The following is a 20,607-nucleotide window of genomic DNA, read 5'->3' as shown; positions in this document are numbered from 1 at the left end:
GGCGTTGCGATATGCCTGTCCAGGAAACACGGATGAAAAGTCCAGACCCAAGTCCACCTACCCTTTGACCTATCGGCATGCAAGAAGCAGCAGCACAGAGAGCGTGGCCCAGCGGGGCTGGGCTGCACCAGCTCCAGCCGGGCGCTGTAGTAGAGCGTTGACAGCCTGCGTAAGGCAGGCTACACAGTCGTAGAGCGCGACGTCCCGTCCCCCCCGGCGCCGCCGTAGTGGTGGCAAACAGGTGTCCACGTTCTGCGCAACGAGAAGCTCCCGCTCAAATCTACCGAGTCCTCGGGCGTCGCGCACTTGCGCTCGCGGTGCGCCAACCTGGCGGTCGCAGGTAGGGGCGCCAAGAAAGCCCCCGGGTACGGATCCCCGAGCCCGGACTGCACACTGCTTAAGCGCCAAGCCAAGCCAGGGCGGGGGAGCTTGCAGCTCAAGCCTGAACAAAGGATCCAGAGGTTTCTGGTTCGGACCAAGGCTGAGCTGTATTATCTACTGTAGCATCCAGCTCGGGCCTTGGGACAACTCCAGAATCAAGACTTGTTGCAGAGCAGTGCCTCCTTCAAACCCGGTTATTTCCCACCCCATCCCGCCCCCCTCGTGCCCCTAGATCGCAACGAGAACCAGCCGGCTGCCGACGAACCAGGTTCGCTTCGCCGGCCGCTTTCGACGTCCGCAGACCCGCCCGTCGCGGTAGAGCTCCCATTAAGCCTCCCCACCAGCCCCGCGTTTCCTACATTGCTGTGCTCTCGCCCCGGGGCGGAGAGCGCGGCACGGGCCGCAGCCGCCTCCATTGTCTTCGCATCCTTCTCTCTGATCTCGGCTTCTTTTTCTTCGGCCTTCTTCGCTCTGGCCTCCTTTTTCCGCACCCTCTCTCTCTGGAGCTTGCCAACCCACATGCTGGCTTTTTTCTCCAGGCCAGCCCCATAGGAATCCCAGAACACCCAGAACCCCATCCACTGAGCCAGCATGAGGAGCGGGATGCGGACCACGCATATTAATACGGCACGTACCCAGGCGTTGAACGCAATCAAGACGGAGATGGTGATGACGGCGGCGGACAGCGCGACTTTTCGTTGAATGGCATTTAGGAAAATTATTGGACCTGTGTTAGCACCGTCCGAGATAAAGCGGATGCCGAGAGCTCCGATGCCAAGAAAACCTACACATGTACTTGATCTGCTCGCCAAGTGTCATCCACTCATTGCCGGTACTGAGCTGGTTGTTCATGCCGAAGAAGCCCGCAAAGAAGCCGAGAGGCAGCTGTTGGTTCGCACAGTGGACATTCGTTAGCATGATACGCCCTGCCGCGCTTTCTGGTGGTATTCCCCACAGGGACATCCGGGGTGGATAGAGACCCGGGAATCCTTACAAAGAAGATGGTGACGATGGTAAAGGCCATGATGGATCGCCCTTGCTTCACAGTCTCGCTCGCACTCTCGAGCGCGGCCTTGGCCTCGACTATACTCGCCTGCTGTTGCTTGAGGGATAGTAAGCTCTCGATCTGAAGACACGTCCGGCGGGCCGAGTCTTCGAGGTCCTGGATCTCAGCCTGCCTGCTCTCGATGCTCTCCCGCAGCATATCAGCCTCCTGCAGGGTAGTTTCGAGCCACGGGCCCGGATCGGCGTTGCTTTCGTCCCATCTCGCTGACTGCATGTGCGGCATGGAGCTTGCAAGGCCGCCATCGCCGTCGGCCTCCTCCCGACTCAAGGCTCCAAGTATCCCGAACAGCAGCCTCAGCGTCTCCTTTTCCCCTCCTCGCCTGCACCTGGCGAGCTGGCCAAGGTAGCGCCGAAAATCCTTGACGACCTGCCACTGCTGAGAAAAGATACGGTGCATGATCTTGAGCTCCTCGGCGATGTCGCGGCCCTCACGCAAAAGGATCCCTGCTGGGTTGATGTCGAGATACCGCTGGCTGGTTTTCTTGCTTTCGCGCATCACGGCCCCTGCTGCACTGGTGTCGAGATACCACAGGTTGGTTTTCTTGCTCTCGCGCTGCTGGTCAGGTTTCTTGCTCTTGCGCTGCGTGTCGGACGAGGACGCCGGCCTCAGGCCCGACGTGAAGACCTCCCCCCGGGAAACCGACGCGTTGAACCAAAACGAGTCGTATGCGATGGAGGTTAAGTCTGTCTGCACGCCGGCGTCAGATTTCAGGGGGCCCAGACGCTGGGGGAGGGTATTGTAAATGAGGGGTACTCACGACGTTTCCGATAGCCGAGTTAAAAATATCAATAACCTCGGGCCGCTGGTCTAGGGGCTTGGTGCGGTCGAAAAACACATTCGAACACTGATCGATTATCATCAACGCCAGATGGTAGATGGAGTTGATTGTCGAGCTGTTCGCCAGGCGGTCCCTGAGGCACTTGTGCACTCCCGATGGGTCCGGCTTGTTTCTCCCCCATCGGCGAGGAAAAGAGGTAATGATGGTGTCTAGGATCGGCAGAGGGTCTGGTCAGCAGCCTGCCGTGTGCAAATAAAACAGTCACCACCTCGGTGTGCCTTTCTGGAACATACTATCATCAAGAATCCACAGCCATAGCTGGTCGACCATGACGACGCGGGTGCTCCGACCGTATGACCCCCTCCTATCCCAGGTCTCGCGGAAGACGACTTGATCCATGTCACGCACCGACGTGTCCTCGATCGTGGGAAAGTGGTATTGGTCCAGCGTGCGGCGGGCGTGAAGCGGTGGATCATTATATAAGTTCCCCTTGAGCAGCTTCTCGTCCATCTCGCTGTCAATAGATTCGGCTGCTCGAGCCAGCCGCAAAAGATATTTCCCAAGCTTGGTTCTGATTTCCCGCGGCCTGGTCTTCTCGACGACTCGATCGAGAGTCTTCCTCTCGATTGCCTTTTGCTTGGCCTCGGGGATTCCGTTTGCGTTGTTGATGGCTTGGACCATCTGCCTCCGTCTGCCATTGGCTTCCCAGTGGAGATACGGTATCTATATTGTGTTAACGTCATGACGGTGTTTGGGTCCTGCCGGCCGCCCGCTCGCTCCTTCAAGGAACGACGGACAGGATACCTACAAACAATGCAATATTTTCCTTGGTCTTCTGGCTGGTGCCGGTAGCATGAGACGATGTCTGGGGTGCTTTGTTCCCGCCTGTGTCTTGTGCGGACGGCGCTGCAGCCGTAGATGGCTCTGAGGACATCAATGACGCGTGGTCAGCAGACAGGTCGAGGGAAAGACAGTCCGAGGCATGTTTGAGCCTACTCCGAGGGATTAGGAAGAACCTGGATCGCATGTGTCTTGCATGGATTGGTGCCTTCTCGCCACTCCCATGTAGTTGCCCACGCCAAAATTCGCGGCATAGCAGCCTTTCGGCCTCCGACATCTCGCTGTGGGGCTTGATTCTGCAGACAAGATCCTCCTCCCCGTAATATCTCGCCATGGCTTTCTAGAGGTGTTTCAAGACGTTTTCTATTAGTAGGTACCCCGAAAACCCACTCTCATCACCGAGGAGAGACCTACCTCGACCCAACTCATGTTGTTTACTGGGAAGTGGAACCAGCGCAAGCACTTGTCCTCGCGTTTGGTCAATGGATTTCCCTCGTCCTTGTCCAGAAGTTTCTGTGCAGATATCTTCTGGTGAGGGAATTTACCACCCTTGTACCAGGCGTGGGGCGAGGCAAAGCCCTCCCACATGTCGCCATCAGGGCCGGACGGCTGCTTGAAGTACATGACTCTAGCCTTGAAGCCGCAGTCGGGTCCCAGAGGTTCCGGGGTTTTTGGGGCTTCTGTAGTTTCTGTTGCTCCTGGGGTTTCTGGGCCAAGGATACCTCCGGATGCGACAATGGGCTCTGGCGTCATGGCGTCTCCCCCCGGCTGGCATCTTGCTTGGCTCTCCAGCCTTCCCAGAAGCGCGCGGTATCTCTCTCGGTATCTGTCTCGCCTCTCCGGCTGCTGTCCTGGTTGTGTGTGCTTCTTCTCCACGTCGTTACGGCGCTCTGACAGGGTTGCATTGACCTCGCTCCTCCACTCCTCACGAGCCGTCTTGAGTTCCTCAAACATAGCTTGCTTGTCCGTGTACGTCTGGAACCGTCCCAGGGTCTTGTTGATGCGATCTATCTCACGCTTGACCTTCGTCCTGTTCGGTTCCTCCAGATTTCTCATGAACTCTTCACGCCTGCCGAACCTGATACTGAGGTAGGCGTTGGCAACATCGCCCGGGTAGCTGACGTCGTCCACGTAGCGCCAGGGCTGCTGGCCATACTGGACTGGGTTATCTTTTCCTTCCTGGTTCGAATACTGAGTGTCAATGTATCCGAAGTCCAAAAGCGGCTCTCCGTCGCCTCGTGCGTTGTTTTCGCCGGGCGTGGGAGGTGGCGGCTGGCGGGAGTGGTGGAGGGGGCTTTGTGTGGCCATGGCTACTTCTGGGATTACCAAATTCCGATGTGGTGCTTGAAGAACGAGGGTGGGCGCGAGAAAAACGTCGGGCGGCCTGGCGATCTTATGTTCTGCCGCATTGTCACAACACACCCTTTCATCTCCGGGTCTGCGGTATGCGTGTTACAGTGGCGTCCGTATGCTGACCAGGGGGGAGAATTGGGGGCGGCGCTTAGCGAAAGGGTGGTGTGAAGCTCACCAGCTCGTCAGCGATCCCGATTCTCGCAGCCCGACCTCGGCGTAGCCTTACCTCGATCCCTGCGAGGATTCGAGCGGGGTTGTGCAGCCGACCTCAGCGCTTGGCTGAAAGGGCCCGGGATCATGAGGCCAGAGTCGGAGCTAGGCGCTGCACGTCCGGCCAAACATAGAGGCTAGATAGATGCGCTCTAATAGGGCCTCGACGTAAATCAGCCACATTTTCGGGGACGGACTCAGCATACCTATCATACAGCAAGCATAGCGAGCTGCAGACGGCTAGGGCCATATCAGGGTGCAAGAGCGCCGAGCCTTTGATGCGGCCGAACGAATTCAGTATAGCAACCTGCATCGGATACCCCCTTGGACGCCGACAGGTTTCTGGAGGTCGGGTTGCCCGCTTTGGTAGTCGGCAGGCGGGCTGGCTTTCCAATGCTGCAGGCCGGCCCTAATGAGTGGGGGAGCGCGGGAGCCCCGGTACGGCTGTCACTCGCAGGAAGCACATCTCCCGAAGCCGATAGGAGCGGAAGACGAGATTGGGTTCATGGACTGGGTGGGTTCGGGCTGAAGGCGGGAAGGAAGGTAACACTGTAGGTCATGATTTGCAAGCGATGATTCGCAGCCTTCCCTCTCCCCTGTCGCCCCTTCCCAATCAATCAACCACCAACCTACACACCACCAAATGGCACACACAGTACAACTCCCCCCTCAATCCAACACCCCAAGCATCAGCGCCCCCGTAGCAGCCACCATGGGTGCGTACCCCCAGTGGCCCCACTCCTCGCCCGTGCCGTGTACTCTACACACGAGCCCGTCGATTCCAGCGACGGCGCCGATACCGAGCAACAGGCAGCCGAGCGTGGAGGCGTGGCCGTTGCGGGCGGCGGCAAAGACGGCGGCGCCCATGAAGACGTCGCGCGCCCCGTAGACGGCCACCAGCGCGTCGAAGGCGCGCCGGTCCGCCGACGTCTGGGGCGGTTGCGCGAGGCCGAAGAAGCTGAGGGCGTGCGCCGGCCGCACCGCCGCGTTGACGCCGAATCCGGTGAGGATGCCGCCAAATGCGTAGGCGGCCCAGAGTAAAAGGGGGGATTGCGAGAGGGGCGACATTGTGTGGATGGATGGATGGTTGGTCCTTGTCGTTCTGCCTGCGAGACGGAGCATCAGTGTTCGGGTCTTCAGGCAGGGAGGAACCGGGCCGTCTTACTGGGGAGAATTTTTTTTAAAAAAAAATTGAGTGGGCAAGATGTCAACTACACGTGTTGGGAGGGTGGCCAAAGTCAAAACAAGGCCTCACAGCCGCGCACGTCGTCTGCTTAAGAATTCCAACATCGAGCCGCAGGTCGGAGGTAGTGCTAGTATCCGAGCAGAATCCGAGGTTCTACAAGCACCCACTCCAGGCAGCAGGCGTCATTTTCGGGCTATCCCATATCCGTCCACATGATGCGTCGCGTCTCGCCCAAGCGATATCACGTATTTATGCATCTTCCAGGTGCAGCGGCAACAAATAATGTGTTTCTGTAGTGCGTTCCACCTCTGAGGGTATACTGCTAGCCTCTTAACTCCATCTGTATATAGGTCAACCATGATAGCAAAGTGAAATACATGTGCTGCGTTTATATGCTGTGATTAATGGCTATGCCCAGATCATAACAAGCCCGAGATGTAAAATGGGAATGTCCAAAAGCTCAAAATTCCACGACGCCACAAGATCACGACATGCACACAAACAGCAGCGCCAAGCCCGACGCAACCATAACTCCACCGAGACCCTCATTGGCTCTGCCGGCCGCGTTGTTCTTGCTCGAGCTACCGGTCGCCCCGGGCCGCCCTGGGACGGTGGTGGTGAACATGCCGCTCCCGTCGCAGTTGGTGCAGCCCTCGCCGTCGCCCGACAGCGTCGGCTTGGACCCTCCCCTGGTGGGCGTGGCGGTGCAGCGGCCCGTCGCGGACGGCACGGCGTCGGTGCCGGTCCCGATGGACGAGATGCCCTGTGACCCGCAGTTGGCGGCCTGGGCGAGGTGGATGTTGCGGTTGTCCTGGTCGTAAACAACATACGCGGCCCTCAAAAAGCTCGCGCCCAGCACGGACTCGCCGCGGTCCGACTCGATGGGCAGGACGCCCAGGACGCACGTGACGCCCGAGGCGCGCCAGATGAAGTCGGCGAACGAGACGCGGATGCGCTTGGCGCTGCTGCCGGTGCCGAAGCCAAAGTCGACGGTGCCGCTCGTATCGCGCACGCTGCAGCTGACGACGTAGAAGCCCGTGGCCCGGTCGTAGCGCGCCCCCGGGAAGCTTTCGCCAATGGCGCGGAACATGGCCGCCGGCAGCCTCGAGAGCGTGCCGCCGCTGTCCAGGAAGACAGGCTCGCCGCTGGAAGTGGATGCGGACAGGAAGGCATTGGTCGACTTGCCGTCGGCAGCCGTGACGGTCAGCGACGTCATGTAAACGTAGTACCGGTCCGCGCCGCGAGGCGTGTCAGATGGCCGAAGGATCGGGAGTTTGGCAAGGCTGCCGATAAACTTGGTGGTGTCGACACCGCCAAAGATGACCGCGCCTGTGCAGACAAAGGATGAATAAGCTTCGTGCCTCAAAATTGCGTATTGGACCACAGTTATACAAGTACGACATACCGCTGGGGCTGTCAACGCTCCTCAGGTCCAAGCTGAAGGCCCGACTCTTGATCTGGCCCTGCTTAGCTAGGCTGTCCAGCACGAAGGGATAGTCGACCGACCGAGACCCCAGTTTAGGGCTGAGACCGAGAATCCCCATGGGGATGTCGTAGCTCGAGGTCGCAAAGCCAAATATTTGATCCCGAATCTTGGTTCCGGCTACAAAAAAAAGTTAGTACCGGGTACAGACGAGCCGTAACGACACCAAAGGTGACCGATCGCAATACGCCAAAGGACCTACACCCAATAGTTATGGTATCGGCAATGTAGCGCAACGTCACGTTGCCCTTGCCATACTGGATGAACCCTGTCGAGGACGCGTCCTTCACCGTCGAGCTCCGCGACGTGGTGTACTTGGGGAATTGGTCACAGAACCGCCTGCTGCTGGAGCGCGTGCAGTCCGGGTTGACCCACAGCTCAGACGACCCCGTGTCGATGATGACCTCGACACGCTGCGCCGGCGTCCCGATCCCGAGATTGATCGAGTAGATGGTCCCGTCTTGCAGGTTGTCGAGCGCCACCTCGGCCTGCCTGGCCCTCAGCAGCACCTCGGTCACGTCGCGCCGCCGCGTCGCGCTGCTGTTGCCGCCGCCCTCGTCGTCGTCGAGGGGTGACCGGCTTCGCGAGGCGTGTACGGGGAACCTGATGAAGCCCTCGCCCACCTCGGCGTCGTCGACAAGGGAGGGGGTGGAATCCGCGCCGGCGGCCCGCACAAGGCCGGCGGCGGCCGCGCTGGCGAGCAGCAGCCTTTGCAGCGGGGCGAGCATCTCGGAATGCAACGCAGGGAGAGCCCGATACACCGTTCCCCAGGATCTTCTGGCCCGAGAGCTGAGACGTGGTCGTGTCAAGGTCTCGGGTTAATTTGTCTGTCCCCCGTCCGAACCTTGCACCGATTCCGGGCGGCCCACCGCAATTTGCCCGCGAGGTCTCGATTGAAGCTGGGTTGTGTTCGGGAGCCTGGTGGTCGCAAAGCCCGTCGCTGTGGCTGTCGGGCAGAAGCGCTATCACGAAGCAGTCTGCCGCCGGCAACTCAAGACTGCACACTCGATGGACAGGTGCGAGATGGAAAAGAGCAACAGCGAAGAAGGAAAAGAACGGAACGCAGACAAAACCACACCAACGACGGGCTGGGCCCTGAGTGGGGAGGAGATTGGCGAGCAGGGGATCGCAAGGCCTGATGGTGAGACTGCCCCGTCCAAGGGCCTGGGCAGAGGGCTAGGAGCGCCTCCCGCCGCCCCGTCCAGGCCGTGTGCACGCGTTAGGCCCGACCTCGCAGCTCTAGTCCCTTGGCTGGTGGACAGCGCCAAGCCAATAAAGGGCTGCCGCCGGCCAACAGCAGGAGCTGGGGCTAGAGATGGCGGGCATGCCATGGCCGAGATCAGCCCGCAACCTCAGCCGCAGGTGGAGAAGGTGGAGAAGACTGCCCCAAAGAGGCTGTGCAATTTCGCCCCCTGCGGGACTGATTGCACACCACAGACGCCGTCGGGGTGCTCTCCCTCCAGTGTTGTTGGTTTGTCGATTGGTTGGGTTGGACAACTATCGCATTGTCTTTTTTTTGCCTGGAGCGATTACTGTTTGACCATCCAAAAGGCTTGAGAGGAACCTCGAGGGAGATCAGTAGCCGGCTACTTACCGCCCCACACATCCACACAGCTCCACCCAGGACCCAGGACCCAGGAGGACTCGTACTGTGTACACATTCCGTGCGCATCCAGCGCCGCTTTTTCGGAAAGTTCGGCCGGCTGATTCTCTTGATTCCCCCATGGATGCCGGGGAAAAAAGCGGGGCGCTTGCTGCCTTGGTCTTTGCTGTTGCCCACTGACTCTTGCAGCATCTTGTCAAGGCTGGGCAATTGAGGAACGCACGTGGGCGCTTGTGAAGTGAAGCGCGTTGCACGTGGCTTTGGTCAGAGCCGCCACAACTGACTGACAGATCAAATGACTGACAGATTGTTCACGGCTCTGCTAGAGAAAAGAAGCTCCGAGGTGGCAATCGTCACAAGGCTTGTTTCCGGGATCAGATGGAACGGCGGTTTGTCACATTTCACGCGCCCAAGAACAAGATTTAGGCGAGTAACACCGACAGCTCCCACCCAACTCGATTTGGGTGCAACTACATCAGGGAATCTAGGTACCGCATAACCGCCGTCCCGTCGGGAGTTCCCGCGCACGGTGCACTCGCGGGACGGGTTCCCCAGACATAGGAACCGATGGTCGACACCTCCGAGGCCCAAGAACCATGATGCATGGCGAGCCCAGGACCTCGATGGACAAGGTCCCGGCCACGGGGAAGGTGACGACTCGAGACCGGCCATGTTGCATGGTACCGGGCTCTCCATTAATCGCACGAGATTATTACCAAAAGCGGTATTTTCATTATTGTCTACTCAGCCCGCACATGGCCAACAACACATGGCACCCAGATCCACGGGGAGCCCCCTCACGACTCGAGAAGCCAAAACCCTCCTCTCATATCCCATATCCATCAGATCCGGTCGTCCAGACAGGCAGACAGACAGACAAGACAAGACACCTCACGTCAGCCACCCGCTCGTGACCCCGTCCCACAGCTGCTCGCGCGGGCAGCCCATCTGGCAGTGGACCCCGGCGTCCTTGCGGCCGGGCGACGCGACCTCGATGGCCTGGGTGATGGAGTCGCTGCCTGCAGTGAGAACTTTACTGAATTGGACTCGTGCGCTGCCGTCGCCGCCCAGCGCGTCGACCCGGCACTTGAACAGCATGTGCAGGCCACCAGACAACGGCTTCAGGTTGTCGAGCAGTCCCTGTGCTCGAATACATTAGTATGGAATAATAGAATAGGACGTGTGGTTCCAAACCTTGTGGCATCCATCAGGCTCGTCGCCCCAGCCCTTGGTCCACACGTTCACCACCATGTGCCGGTCGCCCGTGGGCATCGCCTGGGGTATGAAGCCCTCGAGGCAGCAATAGGACCCGGACTTGCTGGTCGGCGAGAAGATGGGTGGTCTGATGATGACGACGCCGCCGCCGCTTGGGGTGGCGGTCACGGTCACGGTGGCGTTGTTGGTTTTGGTGACGGCGGGCAGGGCGGCCATGACGGTCGTGGTGGCGGTGGTGACATTGTTGCCGACCGCGCAGTTGCAGCTCCCGCTTTCGGTCTTGGTGACGGCCAGCACGGCGGTCACGGTGCTGACGATACTGGCGGTCGTGGTGGTGGTGACGGCTAGCACGGCGGTCGCGGTGGTGGTGGCGGTGGTCTCGGCATCCGTGTCTTGACGACGCCCGAGCGCGATGGCGAGCATGCCAGCGCCCGGGCTTGCCGAGGAGGGGGAGGCGGACAGGGCCGCCGCGCGGGGCAAGAGCACCGCCTTGGCGTGCGCCGCGCTCGGGGCCGCGGCTAGGGCGGCTGTCGCGTATGCGAGGAACCGCATATCGAAAAGGGGTGTGTGAAAGTACTGCTTGTGATGCTTCAACTGGGCAACTTGCCTGGCTAGGTTGGCACCTCTGATAGGCTGGTGTTTTCCGTCGGTCTGATCCTTGGCATATTGCATCTTTAGATCGGAGGCTGCGCCCACGGCCTCTCAAATATATAGGGCTGCCATCCTTCTCAAAAGTTATCGCCACTTTGAGCGTAGTTCTTAAAAAAAAAACTTGTTGGCGCCAGCGAAGGTCAAAAAAAGTTCACTTTGTGACTTGCGCGGCTTTCACCTCTCGCGAGACCCCATGGGGCTTCGTCTGTCTCCAAGCCTCGTCGTTTTGACTTTTGAAGGCGCCGTCGTCCTGAGCCACACATTCGTCTATAGCAACCTTTGGGTGAAAACCCCTTTGGGTGAAAACCCTGCGTTTGAGCTGACCTCTAGATGAGACGGGCACAAGGGCCGCGGTGAGACCCCCCTCTCTATTCGTGAATTTGCAGATCGAGGCAGGTCAGGGCTGTTGACTCCCCGCAGACATTATGCCACACCGCGGGGAGTTTCTTCCTCTCCCTCCCCGGGGGCAGTTTGTGTTACCTCGTCCCACCTGTTGGCCGCAATCTCGCATCCCCCGAGGTCAACAATGATGCATCCTGCAGGAACAAGGTAGGATCTGTACAAGGGAGATGCAACGTTTCCAGATCCCCACTCCCTCGCTATGCGCCAATGACCCTAGCAGCTAGGCGAGTGACATCTAAGACGAAAACGAACACGCGCAGGGGGCGGAGGGCATTGCAGGGTGGGGATGAACAGGTTTGGGCCAATGATGCTAGACGACGTACAAGACCCTGCATGCATTATCACTTGGAGTTCAGGGTTGGATGAGAAGGCGAAATTTCTTTTCTTCGTTGATTTCTTTTGTTGATACTTTTTTTTCTGTCGGTGTATGTACATAGAAATTGACCATGATACACAAGAACTGTGAACCAACCAGAGCCCCTTGAACCAAAAAATATCATACATCCAGCCCACCCCATCATTAGCCGTAGCCATAGTCGTAGCGGGGGTCGAAAAGGTTGTTTGCAGCCCAGCCACTGTCGGGCAGTGAGCCGGGAGACAAGACACCCAGAATCATGTAGAACGAAGGCGCAAAGCGGCAGATACAACGAAAATACAAAAGAGCACCCTCCCCCGTCGCGTCCTTATAGCCGATCCCCAGTCTGGACCGATATCTCGGTCGTCCTCACGATGCGGCCCGGTTGTGACTGGCTCTGGAACTGCTGCTGCGGCTGCTGCGGCTGCTGCTGCTGGTAGTAGTACTGCGGCTGCTGCTGCTTCTCGGCGCCCTGCGCGCCGCCGCTGGGGTCGGCCGAGGCGTTGGCGTACATGCTAGCGGCGATGCTCGCCGGCGTCGTGAGCTCGCCGAGCGCGAGCTCCTCGGTGCTGATGCTGGCGGCGCGGTTCCGGTTGCTGGCCGACGACGTCATGCCGCCGCCCTTGCTGCCGCTGAAGTTGGTGGCGCGCGGGCTGGCAAGAGTCGAGCCGCCATATCTGAGATAATTAGATCTATCTTTAGATGGGCGCGTGAGGCCGAGCCCGGGCAGGAGGCGCGCAAGCAGCGGCCGCAGGGTCGGCAGGCTGGAGGCGATAATAGCGACGTTGAGCTCGATGCAGGACCAGATGGCCGCCCCAATGTTCTCCCACGACGGATCCAGGCTGTAAACGGCCGAGTGGAGGGTGAACAGGCGGTAGACGGAAACGATGCAGACACTGTAGGAATAAAGGAGGGATTGTTAGCACGAGTCGATTCGATTTAGAGTGCCATCTCCACCGCAGTACTGTGGAAAGGATAGGCGTCGATTCCCGGGATGCTTGACTTACAAGAAGCCCAGGCAAAAAATGCCCAGAACCATTATCTTCTGCTTAAGAGGAAGCTGAAGCTTCCACACCGACGGCAGTGGGATGCAGAAGATGGCGACATCGGTAGCCATGCTCGTGCCCGAAGAGATGTACCAAGTGGTCAAAGTCTCTAGGCACTTGCCTGCCATTGAAGGGAAAATAAATTGGAGAGGCAGGCAAGCGAAGCCTAGCAAGAGGCCCTGGACGACAGCCCAAATGCAGACGCCGATGATGGACCAGAAGCAAATCTTCTGAATCATGGAGTTCTGGAAGATGCGCCTGAACTGGAATAGGAAGCCAAGCTTGACCACGTTCATGCCCAAATTGTAGAGGATGATACTGCCAAAGAGGTACTGTGCAAAGAAAAAAACGGGCCGTACGTTAGCCTGCCATCAATACGATAATGAATGGGAATGGGGTTTGTTCGAGTAAATGCATACATGTAGCTGAACCAGGCTCTCTTCTGGTTTGACTGCCTCTGTGTGTTTGCCCATGCCATACTTGACCTCAAAGACCATGCAGATCGAGTTGGCAATGGAAAAGGCCTAAGTCCACGTCGGGTAGCTGTCAGATGCTAGTCCTGCAGATATGAAGCGCAGGTCTAAAGGCCGTGTTTGGAGGCGGCAGACTTACAACCGCGACTAGCATGGCCCAGTCGTCGGCGCCGATCGCCTTGAGAATCGTTCCGCGCGTGTAGAAGCGCAGGGTGGTGAAGATCAAGGCGATGGCGCTGAACGTGTAGGCGACGGTGGTGACTATCGGACCATTCGTCTCGGTCAGGAGCTTGGAGGTTGGGTCGGCCATGGTTTCGGTGGGTGTTTGTTCCTCGTGTCTTGTTGCTTCCCGGGTCGCAGGCCCGTTTGATATTGTCCAGTCGTGAGGTTGGAGAGCGTCAAAGTATATGCGCACGTCGAGGCCGCAGGCTTCCGAAACCCCGGTTTAGTTGGCCGTCAAGGAGGGCATGGGATTCGGAGCTTTCCCCTCGCGGTCAGACAGACAATTGCGGACGGGCCACGCAGCAGCAATCGGCAAAGTTCTCTGGAGAGGGATTGGCGTGCTTATAATCCCCGTCGTGGCTCCGAGCGAGGATGCTAGTGAGATCGATCGTGGGGATCTGTCCCGTACGAGCCACCCCTGCAGAACGCCCTGAAGCGAAAGGGGGAGAGGGGTATGTGTGATGTGTGATGGCGCGCGTGTGCGATTGAGAGGAAGAGGCAGGATACGTTCGGCTTGGCATGCAAGTTGAGGCTCGCTCCACTGGACGCATGCACGTAGGGGGCAAGAGCCGGATGTGCGCTCGCGGCAGTGGCCCCGGGATTTAACCAGCAGATTCAAGCAGGCAGGTAGCATCACGGTTGGGTCCTGCGCGCCTGGGCTCGCCTGAAGGTAATGCGACGTTCATTTTATTCTCCCTATCGGTCTGTTATCCGAAGTACAAGGGGCAGAGCAGGAAGGAAACCGTGGTGGGTGGAAGCAGCTGACGTCCCTATTTTCCTTAACTTTCACTCCCAGTCAGGTCCAGGCTCTCGGAGATTCATATGCGGGTTGCGCTGGGTGGCCGGTATCACAAGGGGCAGTTACGTAACCACTGGAGAAGAGCAGGCACTGACACAAGGAGGCGGCGGCTCGGTCAACTTGCGAGGGCTGTGGACGACGGGTGGGTAAATTACGCCTCATCCTGGTTTCCATGTCGTTTCGGTACCAACTATAGGGAAGTAGGATATTAAACGTTACGACTCGCAGATCCTTCCTAATTAGGCCACGTCCCAACTACATTTTTTCCTATAGAAAAGCCTGCCAAATCGATGTATCGCTACCCTGCTAACCAGACCTACAGCGTAACGTTTAATATCCTACTTTCCCTGTAGGTACCGCAAAAACTGGCTATTTCGAAGATAGGACCACCGTTTCTTGGTGGGTTTAGCAGGGATTCTGAGGCTAAGCATGCGTCAGGCCATATGTTTCCCGGTTATCTGGCCGTGCGATCTGTGTTTTCAACACTGAATCTGACGGTAGAGTCGAACGGGAGGAAACAGTGCGCACCGAAAATCAGTACTCTATATTGGGCTAGAATAAGCCAAACACCCCATAAAAAAACAGTGGTCCTATCTTTGAAAATAACGAATTTTTGCGGTAGGCCGACGACGGGGAGGCAAACAGGTCAAGTTCAAGGTGCCGCCGACAAGCTCATACTTGGCGGCATTAGCACATTAGATTGCGCCTTTGCCGCTCGGGCATCCTCTACTGCGGGGGAGGTATTTGCCAAAGTGCTTGCACGGGAGAGCCCAAGACATGCACCTGTGGCTTACTATGGTTACATGCCGTCGGCAAGGACTTCCTGCTCGCCTGGGGTGCCCCTTTTGTCGAGAATAACAGAGCCAGCAGTGCGACACTCGGCGGACGAGACGCCAGAAAGAGAATGGCAAGAAAATGACGAGGGCTGTGATGAGATTGCACCATGCCTGCAAGACAGGGAAACTGACTCGGGTCCGTGCCCTGGATGGGATGGGGTACCAGCATCCCTGTCGCTAAGGCCTGACGTTTAAACCGGTCAGGAAGCGCCAGGTGCAAGACGACAGACACCGCCGCCAGCCAGAAGAAATTGGGATAATGCTAGGTTGCGCCTTTATCGCAGGCCTCCTGAAAACGCACATGACTAGGCGTCCATCTACCTAGCAATCGACTCGGGGTGGCTCCTTTGCGCTTATCTACTGGGAACTTGCCGTGTGCCGGCCGGGCGGCTGTAATTCTCCGAGAGGAAGATGGCGAGGAAGGATAGAGACTAGAGGGCACGCAGGAAAGAGGCAGGCAGGAGGTCGGAGAAATGACTAGCGTATATGGCATGGCAGCGGGTGCTACCCCAAAAAGCCCCGGGAGGCAGAGACAGAGAGTTAGAGGCAGGATCATGTCGCTTCCTCGCAGCGCTGGGTACGAGACCAGATACGAAACCGCGTCCGAGGAGGGGCTTTCAGGGCTGCCACCGGATTTACCATCCGACCAGTGGCTGGGTAGCCTGGATGGCGGCACTCCAGCAGTCTGTTCGCAGTAGCATCAAGACCCATTGTCTGTGGGTATCCAAGAGAGGGAGATCCAAGAGAGTGAGAGATGAAGATCACTTGTTATGCTTGTTTGCGAAGCCTTTCGACTTGCCGCATCAGGCGGACACGCCGAGTGCTACGGTGGGTTATCTTCTCCGCGGAAAAGGCCGTTGTGGCACCGTCCTGCAACTGGACTGGAGACGGTGGGCGACAAGAGAAAAAAGAAACAACTCCTCTTTTCGTCAACGGCGGGGCGGAGCACCGGGGATGGAAGCTCGACCGCCAAAAGGACTGTCGGAGTGCGAGTGTGGGCTGGGGCTGAATAGGTGGCGCAATATTCCATGACGGCCCGAGACGCCCAGCCACTAAGAGGTCCTTCAAAGGTGGCTCCGCTTAGGCGAGAACGGTGGGCGATATCACGTGATCCCGTAATGGAAACGAAGCGGGGGGAGCGGATTTTTTTTTCTTGGCTGGCACTCTGGCTTTGGAAACACGCGCTGCTCAGGCAGGAGGCACGACGATGGAGATTTCTGCATGCGCACTCCACCCCCCATCCACCCTTCGGACAACAGTTGCTTGTATGGGCGCCGCCCGACCTGCCGCTTCCCCGCTCCAGATGTCACCCCCTGCTTCCTCCTTTTTCGCTTACACAACGAGCCCCTATTTCGCGCCGCCATTATCTGGGCACCCTTCCCATTAACATGGACGGAAATTTACCTGTTGAGGACCCCGAGCCGTGGCTGGGGGTGCTGTGCCAACTAGTCCCGACCCAATCTTGGGCACTTGCCCGATCCGAGGTCGTATCCGGCGTCGTCGAAGTGTATCCTCTCTGCAGCACACCGCTACAGGAGGTTGCGCGAGTGTGCGTCCCAAGACTCCTAGTACGATTTAGCCGCGCTGTCTCATTGTGATTGCGGCGGGGTTTCGCTCTAGAGCCCGGGCCACTGTTGAGCCCTACTGGTCCCCTCTCCTCCCTTCTCCTCTCCTGCTCCTCTTCTGCTCCTCTTCCCCTCCTCTCCTCCCAGCCTCCACCAACCACGGCTGTCTGTGGGCCAGAACTACCCACTGTCTGTGGTTTTCCCATCCCGGGAAGGCGCTCCGGCCACCAACAGCGCCGACCGGCTACATAGCCATGTACCTTGTGCGCATTCTAAGCCCGGTGGGGTACACAAAGGCGCTGTAATGTGGTGTTGATGTCCTGCTGGGTGCGCGCGTCCTCGACTCCTCGGCCCCTCTTCTCAACGTGAGGGGAAGGCAGAGAAGTCTTCCAGAACGGCTCTGGTCCTCGGCAGGCCCGCGCCTGCATTAACTTCAATATTCGTCCGCCTCCACCTGCCCGCCTTGGACCTGCAGCGCTGCGCCCTCCTGCAGCTCCCTCGAGTCTCGCTAGCAGCCTTGTCCTCTGCATGATACAAGGCCATGATACAAGGCCCTGATTCCAGTCCGGACAGGCTCTCGTTCGGAATTAAACCGACCCGCACCATGGAGGCTCTGCAGCCGGTAGCCGACCCCCTCGGACATGGATTATTATCGATGCCAATCTGACTGTTTTGTTTGATTGCGTGTTGAACTTGGGGAGCACTGCCCGGGTGAATGGGGTGTTCCCAGCGGCTCCAGCAGCACCTCCCAGCGCCATTGGTCGGCGCGCCAGGGGGCCCAGGGGTTCGCGTTCTCCTTTGGGACCACCAGACTCCACCCAGAGCTGCCGCCGCCGTGTGGGCTCTGGTGCCAGGAAGCAACAGCGTGTCCTGCCCCGCATGCAAGAGAAGGCCAGCCAGCTTCCTTTCGCTTCCGCAGAAGCTCCGGCACGCGGACATGCCGGCCCACCACGCGACAAGCTGGCCTGGGCGGCGGCCCTCGTGGCAGGCTATAACCTAGACTATTCCCGTCCGTCACAGCTCCTTCTGCCTCTCCTTCGCTCGCACTACCGGCTAAACTGTCACTCTTTTACATCTTCCCCTTAGCCACCAGCAGCAACAATGAAGTTCTTCCAGTCCGGTATGGCCCTCGCGGCCTTTGCCGCCGTCGCCAGCGCCCAGAAGCAGCAGTCCTACGACTACGTAAGTCATCGTACCCGTTTCCTGACACGCCAACCCTTGACATGCCTGCCGCGCTCGTGCGCCAAAGGTGAAGGGTTTCCGAAACTTTAGCCTCTAACACCCTTGCTTCTTCCCCCTGCATAGGTCATCGTGGGCGGTGGCACTGCCGGCTCTGCTCTGGCCACGCGCCTGAGCCAGGGTCTCCCCAACGCCAGCATCCTCCTCGTCGAGGCCGGCCCTTCGGCCCTCGAGGACCTGAGGATCAACGTCCCCGGCATGCGCGGTGCCATCCTGGGATCCGAGCTCGACTGGAACTTCACCACCGTCGCTCAGACCAGCCTAGAGGGCCGCTCCATCGGCGTCAACCGCGGCAAGGTCCTCGGCGGCTCGTCCGCCATGAACTACCTGTGCTACAATCGCGCGTCGGCGCCCGAGTACGAGGCCTGGGCCGAGCTCGGCAACGAGGGCTGGGGCTGGGACGCCATGAAGGGCGGCATGACCAGGTCGGAGAACTTCACGGGTGTCGATAACGACCTCCACGGTCGCGATGGTCCCATCCGCAACCTGTACAACAGGGTCAGCTACCCCGTCATCGACATGTGGACGGAGACGTCGGCCAACGCCGGCTTTCTGGTCACCGAGCGCAGCAGCATGGGCGGCGACAACATCGGCATGACCTTCCAGCCCACCAACATCCACAACGAGAAGAAGACGCGCTCGTACTCGGCCAACAGCTACCTGCCCCTTGCCGGCCCCAACCTCGAGGTTGTCACCAGCACCCAGGTCGAGAAGGTCAACCTGGTCGGCTGCAAGGCAGGCCGGTTCAGGGCCAGCGGCATTACCCTGCCAGGAGGCAAGGTCATCAAGGCCGCGCGCGAGGTCATCCTCTCGGCCGGTGCCGTCCAGAGCCCGGGGCTGCTCGAGCTCTCCGGCGTGGGCCAGCCCGAGGTCCTCAAGGCCGCGGGCGTCACGCCCCTCGTCGACCTCCCCGGCGTCGGCGAGAACTACCAGGACCACATCCGCGTGTCCAACACCTACGAGCTCAAGGACGACGTCGACTCGTTCGACAACCTCATCTTCGACAACCAGGGCAAGAACGCCACGGGCGAGCTGCAGAAGTGGCTCTCAGGCGAGCGCTCGCTCTACGAGTTCACCTCAAAGGCCTACGGCTTCCTGACCTGGGAGCAGCTCGGCGTCGCCGACAAGATGAAGGCCGCCGCCGCCGCCTCGGCCAAGGACCACGTCGTCGACAAGAAGAAGCTCGAGTACCTCGGAAACTCCCGCGTGCCCTCGGTCGAGTACATCCTCGACCCCAACTACGTCGGCGCCTTCGGCTACAAGGGCGGCAAGTACGTCACCATCTTCAGCACCGTCATGCACCCCATGTCGCGCGGCAGCGTGCACATCGACCCCAAGGACCCCAAGGGCAAGCCCACCATCGACCCCAAGTACCTCGACAACCAGTACGACGTGCAGGGCCTGATCGAGGGCGCCAAGACCGCCCGCAAGCTCGCCGCCACCGAGCCGCTCGCCTCGGCCCTCAAGGCCGAGACGGAGCCCGGCCCGGCCGTGCAGACGGAGGAGCAGTGGGCCGACTTTGTCCGCAAGGCCGCCAACAGCTTCTTCCACCCCTCGGGCACCGTCGCCATGCTGCCCCGCAAGGACGGCGGCGTCGTCGACGCCGACCTGCGCGTCTACGGCACCACCAACCTGCGCGTCGTCGACAACAGCGTCATCCCCATCGTGCCCTCGGCCCACATCCAGACGACCGCCTACGGCATCGCCGAGGTGGCCGCCGCCAGGATCATTGCCGCCGCCAAGCGCTAAGCAGACAATATTTTTGCCCTTGCCCCTGCTGTCTATCGGCCTCCTTTCCTTGTGCCTGCTGTTTGTTGATGCCCCTCCTTACCCGAGGGTGACATGCGGAATGCTTTTGCGTGCTTATTTGCGTGTTCTTTTTGGTGGCCAACTGGAGCGTTCTCTTCGAATTTGTACACATACCCCTAGACGCGTGATGTCCTACGCCCTTGCCATCTATACCTATCTAGTCACATTCGCATTTACTTAATGCAAGCATTTTTGTGTCTGCCACGTCTGGTTTTCCGCCATCTCAAGTGACCACCCTGTGTTGTAGTGAGGCCGTGATCAGCATAGCGCTGGGCCTTTGGATTGTAAATCTACAACATCTTTTTTGTCCACCTGCCATGCCGTCGATTCTTCCGCATCTGCTCCCCTCCATCACCACTATGTTCGTTTCGACAGCCGCCGACTTCTTTGGAGAAGATTTGCTTCAGCCGCCCCAATCTTTCACAATTTCGGGAGATACTTGGAGTGCCTGTTCGCGTTTAAAATAAACAATGCATCCATAAGAGGTAGGTACGCATATATCCAACTTGGCGGGTTTGACACGAGTGCAAGCCAAGGGTTGAAATCCCACAACAACAAAAAAAAAAAAATCCCAAGCAAACAGGGTACCTCCCCCTACAACGAACACATATGCCTCCAACCGCTCAGCTCACTCCATCACGACCGCGCGCTCCCCTGCGTCGCCCGGGTACTCCAGCCCTCGCACCCGACGTCTCCAGGCGCGGCCCACAAAACTTCCGAGTGCCGGCCGGGGCCGTGGCCCCCTGGGGCGACGCGATGCGGGGACCAGGGATCTTGGGCCGCCGACTGGGACAGCCAGCGGCTCATGCAGTGTCCGGCGGCCTCGGCGACTGGGCTGGCCTCGGGTGGCGGGCCGTAGTGGATGTCTGCCGGCGTCGGTTTGGTGTTGGCGGGCATCGGATCCGCGGTGCGATTTGGCGCGTCAAATCTGGCTGTCCTGGTTCTAGAAGCTGCCATCCGCGTTAGGTAGTGGACGGGAGGGTGAAAACAAGCTGTGGGGGGTCTCACGGGCGGCTTACAGATGTCTCGCGTCCCTGTCGCCCGAGATATGGCAGTGCCAAGAGCCTCGTTAATTTATTGTGTCTGTCCCTTCTT

The 20,607-nt window shown here is 59.1% G+C and overlaps 8 protein-coding genes across 8 annotated transcripts; 2 read left to right on the top strand and 6 right to left on the bottom strand.

Moving 5' to 3' along the window:
- Positions 1-106: 106 nt before the first annotated feature.
- On the bottom strand, positions 107-4,641 carry GGTG_10529 (hypothetical protein). The gene is made up of 8 exons (XM_009228403.1): positions 3,480-4,641; positions 3,222-3,405; positions 3,034-3,149; positions 2,519-2,948; positions 2,205-2,434; positions 1,376-2,134; positions 1,170-1,266; positions 107-1,072 (listed from the first exon to the last, which is right to left on the bottom strand). The coding sequence occupies exons 1-8, from the start codon at positions 4,371-4,373 to the stop codon at positions 576-578; spliced, it is 3,207 nt and encodes a 1,068-aa protein (XP_009226667.1). The 5' UTR covers positions 4,374-4,641; the 3' UTR covers positions 107-575.
- A 421-nt stretch (positions 4,642-5,062) lies between these two features.
- On the bottom strand, positions 5,063-5,895 carry GGTG_10528 (hypothetical protein). The gene is made up of 2 exons (XM_009228402.1): positions 5,794-5,895; positions 5,063-5,734 (listed from the first exon to the last, which is right to left on the bottom strand). The coding sequence occupies exon 2, from the start codon at positions 5,694-5,696 to the stop codon at positions 5,298-5,300; it is 399 nt and encodes a 132-aa protein (XP_009226666.1). The 5' UTR covers positions 5,697-5,734; positions 5,794-5,895; the 3' UTR covers positions 5,063-5,297.
- A 184-nt stretch (positions 5,896-6,079) lies between these two features.
- GGTG_10527 (hypothetical protein) lies at positions 6,080-8,635 on the bottom strand. Its single transcript, XM_009228401.1, has 3 exons — positions 7,500-8,635; positions 7,220-7,417; positions 6,080-7,143 (listed from the first exon to the last, which is right to left on the bottom strand). The coding sequence occupies exons 1-3, from the start codon at positions 8,023-8,025 to the stop codon at positions 6,299-6,301; spliced, it is 1,569 nt and encodes a 522-aa protein (XP_009226665.1). The 5' UTR covers positions 8,026-8,635; the 3' UTR covers positions 6,080-6,298.
- Positions 8,306-9,326, top strand: GGTG_10526 (hypothetical protein; the record flags this gene model as incomplete). Its single annotated transcript, XM_009228400.1, has 3 exons — positions 8,306-8,768; positions 8,912-8,943; positions 9,207-9,326. The coding sequence occupies 3 exons, from the start codon at positions 8,306-8,308 to the stop codon at positions 9,324-9,326; spliced, it is 615 nt and encodes a 204-aa protein (XP_009226664.1).
- A 465-nt stretch (positions 9,327-9,791) lies between these two features.
- GGTG_10525 (hypothetical protein) lies at positions 9,792-10,776 on the bottom strand (the record flags this gene model as incomplete). Its single annotated transcript, XM_009228399.1, has 2 exons — positions 10,095-10,776; positions 9,792-10,040 (listed from the first exon to the last, which is right to left on the bottom strand). The coding sequence occupies exons 1-2, from the start codon at positions 10,665-10,667 to the stop codon at positions 9,792-9,794; spliced, it is 822 nt and encodes a 273-aa protein (XP_009226663.1). The 5' UTR covers positions 10,668-10,776.
- A 748-nt stretch (positions 10,777-11,524) lies between these two features.
- Positions 11,525-13,807, bottom strand: GGTG_10524 (hypothetical protein). Its single transcript, XM_009228398.1, has 4 exons — positions 13,182-13,807; positions 12,989-13,093; positions 12,531-12,901; positions 11,525-12,419 (listed from the first exon to the last, which is right to left on the bottom strand). Exons 1-4 carry the CDS (start codon positions 13,350-13,352, stop codon positions 11,852-11,854), a joined length of 1,215 nt encoding a protein of 404 aa, XP_009226662.1. The 5' UTR covers positions 13,353-13,807; the 3' UTR covers positions 11,525-11,851.
- Positions 13,808-17,354: 3,547 nt separating this feature from the next.
- GGTG_10523 (hypothetical protein) lies at positions 17,355-19,714 on the top strand. Its single transcript, XM_009228397.1, has 2 exons — positions 17,355-17,646; positions 17,770-19,714. The coding sequence occupies exons 1-2, from the start codon at positions 17,566-17,568 to the stop codon at positions 19,450-19,452; spliced, it is 1,764 nt and encodes a 587-aa protein (XP_009226661.1). The 5' UTR covers positions 17,355-17,565; the 3' UTR covers positions 19,453-19,714.
- Positions 19,715-19,977: 263 nt separating this feature from the next.
- On the bottom strand, positions 19,978-20,607 carry GGTG_10522 (hypothetical protein). The gene is made up of 2 exons (XM_009228396.1): positions 20,532-20,607; positions 19,978-20,462 (listed from the first exon to the last, which is right to left on the bottom strand). The coding sequence occupies exon 2, from the start codon at positions 20,407-20,409 to the stop codon at positions 20,149-20,151; it is 261 nt and encodes an 86-aa protein (XP_009226660.1). The 5' UTR covers positions 20,410-20,462; positions 20,532-20,607; the 3' UTR covers positions 19,978-20,148.

This window comes from Gaeumannomyces tritici (assembly GCF_000145635.1).
Source record: "Gaeumannomyces tritici R3-111a-1 unplaced genomic scaffold supercont2.6, whole genome shotgun sequence".
NCBI lineage: Eukaryota > Fungi > Ascomycota > Sordariomycetes > Magnaporthales > Magnaporthaceae > Gaeumannomyces > Gaeumannomyces tritici.
The sequence above is the reverse complement of the archived record's forward strand: the minus strand, read 5'-3'. Positions and strand labels throughout refer to the sequence as shown.